Here is a 5,000-nt window from a genome sequence, read left to right as displayed (position 1 = left end):
CGATCCAAGCCTGCTTCCTCCTCTTGACATCAGCGTGTTTCTGTAAGAACAGCGAACTGAACCTCTTCTGTGTGTCTGTGTGTTATTAGGAAAGAGACTCGAAGATTGTTTTTAAATGACTGCGATTTATACAGATTACTTTGTGTGTGTCTGGTTTCATTTACTGTGTGTGTGTGTGTGTGTGTGTGTCCTGCTGTGATTACAGAGGTTGGTTTTCAGCTGTCCAAACATCCTCTCACTTACACAATCACAACAGTCTCTCTCTCGTTTAGAGATTAGCCAGTCGCCCACTGACCAAAATAATATTAAAATGTTACAATATTACACACACACTCACACACACACACACTCAATCACTCACACACACACACACACACACACACACACACACACACACTCACTCACTCACTCACTCACTCACTCACTCACTCAGACACACACACACATACACACACACACTCACTCACTCATACACACACACTCACTCAGACACACACACACACACACACACACACACTCACTCAGACACACAGACACACTCAATCACTCACACACACACACACACACACACACACACACTCAATCACACACACTCAATCACACACACACTCAATCACTCACACACTCACTCACACACACACTCACTCACTCACTCAGACACACACACACACACACACACACACACACACACACACACACACACACACACACACACACACTCACTCAGACACACAGACACACTCAATCACTCACACACACACACTCAATCACACACACTCAATCACACACACACTCAATCACTCACACACTCACTCACTCACACACACACTCACTCACTCACTCAGACACACACACACACACACACACACACACTCACTCACTCACTCACTCAGACACACACACACAGACAAATATACACACACACACACACACACACGTGCTCGGCTCTAGATTCCTGTGCTGTGACATCACCGCGCTGGTGCTCTCTCTCTCTCCGCAGGCGCTGTGCATTAACGTCCAGTCGAGTGATGTGTGTGAGACGCTGGCGCTGGTGTTCTGCGGCGCTGATGTGAGCTGTGACACCGGTGACCCCGAGCTGACCTCTCCGATCGCTCTGGCACAACACCACGGACAGAACCTGCAGCTGGAGTTCCTCATGCAGAACCGCAACACAGGTGTGTGCCTCGGAGAACATGACTATAACCACGTCTGTATACGACATCTACTGATGTTTGACCTTTTGACCTACAGAGCTCCCGAGGTCAGAGGTGAAGGTTGCTATAGACCGGGTGCACTACATGGCCCCGCCCTCGGTCACGCATAACGGGTTTCTATTTAAGACCGCCTCTATGGCTCGACCAATCACAGAGAAGAAGGGAAAAGAAGGTGAGCGAATCAGTGAGTAGACTTTTTTTTTTAATGTAACGTTATTTGATTCTGTCTGTCTGTGTCCGTCAGACTTCAGTCGGCGCTGGTGTGTGCTGAATGATGGGAATTTTAGCTATTATGAAAGTGACAAAAACGCTACGCCGAACGGAGGACTGAAGATGAAGGAGATCGTGTGTCTGGCTGTCAGCCCCCCTGAGACTCATGGGTAATCTGGCCCACAGCGTGTGTGTAAAGACGGTCTTCTTTCTGACGGGCTGATATATAAACGTGTTTCTCTTTAGGTACGATCACACGTTTGAGCTGTACTCGGAGGCCGAGCGCTTGTATCTGTTCGGCACTGATAATCCCGAGGCCATGCGCGAGTGGGTCAAATCCATCGCAAAGGTGACGTCACACCTGTTCCGAACCCGATCGATGTGTTTTAACAGTATCTAATTATCACCACATGTCTCTGTGTCACAGTCGTTCATTCCTGCGGCCGCGGAGGATCTGTTACTGAAGGACTTCGAGCGCATCGGCCGGCTGCGTTATAAAGACCGACTGAACCGGGAGATGTCCAGACTGGGCTGGTTCTGTCTGGTGGGGTCAAGCCTGCACATCCGGCTGGAGGAGCACGCCGCAGATGAGACCATCGACCTGCAGAAGCTCCAGGAGCTCTGTGAGTCACCAAAATGACAATAGTGCAACCAAAAGAGAAATGGCATCAAAATCAGCAAAAATACCACCAAAACAATTAAAAATGACACTGAAAACACACCAAAAACAAATATAACCAAAATCACTTACAAATATAGACACCAAAATGAGCCAAAAAAACTTTAAGTGCAGTGTTGAGCATCATAACACATAATTTCTGTTGAGTGCATGAATGTAGTGGCCAATCAGAGGAGTTTAAATTAATCACTGGTGATCGTTTGGAACACGTTGTAGGGCTGATAGGGATAGGGTTTTCCTCATATTTAAGGGGACGTTCAATTTCTGTGAGTGTTGGGGATTTTTCCTCCAGGTCAGTTTCTCTGGATTGTGGAGTACCTCAGGGTTCAATTCTGGGACCTATTCTCTTTTCTATGTTTTTGCTGCCTCTAGGCCAAATTTTCAAGAAATATGTTATATTTTATCACCTATATGCCGATGACATTCAGATTTATTTACCGATTGGAGCTGTAGGATCAAGCCCTAATTTATCCCTGGTTGCTTGTTTAAAGAAGGTGACCAGTTGGTTACAACAAAACCGCTTGCAGTTAAATACCAGCAAGTCTGAAGTCATGGTGTTTGGGATGAAGAAGGATGACAGTGGTTTAGCCGATTTTCTAGGTATATGGGAAACATAGGTTCAGCCTAAAATAAGAAATTTAGGTGTAATTTTTGACTCTGCTCTTATGTTTGACCATCAGGTTAAAAATGTGGTAAAAAAATTGTTTTTATCAGTTAAGGACTATTGCGAAAATGAAATCTTTTTTGTCTGTTCCTGATTTGGAAACAGTGATTCACGCATTCATCTCTACACGCTTGGATTACTGTAATGCTCTATATGTAGGAATTAGTCAATCTCTTATCTCTTAATCTCTTAAAACTAAAGGGGATCGAGCTTTCTCAGTCGTTGGACCTAGACTGTGGAATGCTCTTCCCCCTGATATAAGATCTGCACCGTCAGTTGATGTTTGATTCCATATTTAGTTTTTTGTGGTTTTCTTGCTTTTAGATGTACAGTCCTTTGGTCTACGTTGTAGTAGAAAGGGCTATATAAATAAACGAGACTTGAGACTTGAGACTTGAGACTTGAGACTGGTGATTAAGAAGCACTTAATTTAAAAAGGATGCAAAAAATTGTCTTAATGAATTTACAAATGCTCCTGGAAATCAAATATTGGCCTTTAATGGAAAAGTTCATTATTGACCCTGCTGTGAAGTTTGTGATGTGGTGTTCTGAATCTAAACTGAGCGTGTGTGTGTGTGTGTGTGTGTGTGTGTGCAGCGATCCAGCCGGAGAATGAGGTTCTGGTCCTGGTGGAACGAGGGAGGTGAGTAGGTCGAGGTTAAGTCTCGTGTGTCTGTGTCTGTGTGTGTTTGTGTGTGTCTGTGTGTGTGTGTGTCTGTGTGTGTGTCTGTGTGTGCGTGTGTGTGTGTGTGTGTGTGTGTCTGTCTGTCTGTGTGTCTGTGTGTGTCTGTGTGTGTGTGTGTTTGTCTGTGTGTCTGTGTGTGTCTGTGTGTGTGTCTGTGTGTGTGTGTGTGTCTGTGTGTGTGTGTGTTTGTCTGTGTGTCTGTGTGTGTCTGTGTGTGTCTGTGTGTGTGTGTGTCTGTGTGTGTCTGTGTGTGTGTGTGTGTGTGTGTGTCTGTGTGTGTCTGTGTGTGTCTGTGTCTGTGTGTGTCTGTGTGTGTCTGTGTGTGTCTGTGTCTGTCTGTGTGTGTGTGTGTGTGTGTGTGTGTGTGTGTGTGTGACGGCGGGCGGATGCTGACTAACTGGACGTCTCCCCGCAGGACGCTGTACATCGAGGGCGAGAGGAAGCTGGACTTCCAGGGCTGGGCGGCTGCCATCCAGAGGGCTGCTGGGAGTTCTGGAGACACATTGAGTCAGCAGCAGCTGACGGAGGCCGATATTCCCGTGATCGTGGAGCGCTGCATTCACTTCACCACTCAATACGGTAATTATTTATCAACCGCACTCTTTCTGACCCACTTCTTTCTGCTTGATTCTGATTGGTGTTTTGTGTGTGTGTGTGTGTGTGTGTGTCCTGCAGGTCTGACCTCGGAGGGAATCTATCGTAAGAGTGGCGTGAACAGTAAGATCGCCGCCCTGCTGGAGGAGTTCAGACGCGACGCCCGGTGTGTTTGGCTGAAGGAAGGGGAACATCAGGTGGATGACGTCTCTAATGTCCTCAAGCGCTTCTTCAGAGACATCGAGGAGGGATTGTTTGGTCTGGATGCACACAGCTGGCTCAGCGCTACAGGTTAACAACACAGAAATATTATGATATTGGATATTATTATTATTATTAAGGCAATTTAACTAATAGATATCACCATAATTTCAGAAGTTGATAAGTTATAGTAAGACAATAGTTTTTTAATTGACTTTATTTTTCAAGTTTCTGAAGTGTGTGTGTGTGTGTGTGTGTGTTCAGCTTTCACAGACGAGAGCAGTCGGATCTGTCAGTATCGTCTTCTGTTCAGTAATCTTCCCCGAGTAAACCAGGCCACACTACGAGCGCTAGTTAATCATTTATACTGGTGAGAGCCACACTCTTCCTCTTTCTCAGAGAGCACTTCCTCATAGCTCTCCTTTCAGAGAAGTGTTGAACGCCTCTTTCAGAGCTTCTGATGTGTGTGTGTGTGTGTGTGTGTGTGTGCAGCGTCCAGCGGTTTGCGGATCTCAATCAGATGAATCTTCACAATCTGGCCATCGTGTTCGGCCCGACTCTCTTCCAGGCGGACGGGAAGGACTACAGCGCCGGACGGGTCATCGAGGATCTCATCCAACACTACGTCACTATATTCGATGTATGTATGTTTGCATGCGTTTAGAAGAAGTCTTGCTATGTTTCCTTTTTAAAGTAAGGTTATATTAAGTGCACACAGAGTTTGAGCTGATGAAATCTCTCATATGTTCAGCA

The 5,000-nt window shown here is 45.9% G+C and overlaps 1 protein-coding gene across 5 annotated transcripts in view; it reads left to right on the top strand.

Moving 5' to 3' along the window:
* LOC113058817 (arf-GAP with Rho-GAP domain, ANK repeat and PH domain-containing protein 1-like) overlaps nt 1-5,000 on the top strand; it is a 13,067-nt gene that overhangs the window by 3,922 nt on the left and 4,145 nt on the right. For all 5 annotated transcript variants that reach the window (XM_026227059.1, XM_026227057.1, XM_026227058.1 and 2 more), the window contains exons 2-11: nt 1,001-1,175; nt 1,252-1,386; nt 1,459-1,594; nt 1,671-1,773; nt 1,852-2,047; nt 3,365-3,410; nt 3,868-4,031; nt 4,128-4,337; nt 4,512-4,617; nt 4,740-4,887. In XM_026227059.1, coding sequence (XP_026082844.1) covers nt 1,157-1,175; nt 1,252-1,386; nt 1,459-1,594; nt 1,671-1,773; nt 1,852-2,047; nt 3,365-3,410; nt 3,868-4,031; nt 4,128-4,337; nt 4,512-4,617; nt 4,740-4,887 — 1,263 coding nt within the window. In that variant the 5' untranslated portion in view covers nt 1,001-1,156. The remainder of the gene's footprint in view (nt 1-1,000; nt 1,176-1,251; nt 1,387-1,458; nt 1,595-1,670; nt 1,774-1,851; nt 2,048-3,364; nt 3,411-3,867; nt 4,032-4,127; nt 4,338-4,511; nt 4,618-4,739; nt 4,888-5,000) is intronic.

This window comes from Carassius auratus, chromosome 40 (assembly GCF_003368295.1).
Source record: "Carassius auratus strain Wakin chromosome 40, ASM336829v1, whole genome shotgun sequence".
NCBI classification, from domain to species: domain Eukaryota; kingdom Metazoa; phylum Chordata; class Actinopteri; order Cypriniformes; family Cyprinidae; genus Carassius; species Carassius auratus.
Note: the sequence above shows the minus strand (reverse complement) of the source record. Positions and strands in the feature narration are given on the sequence as shown.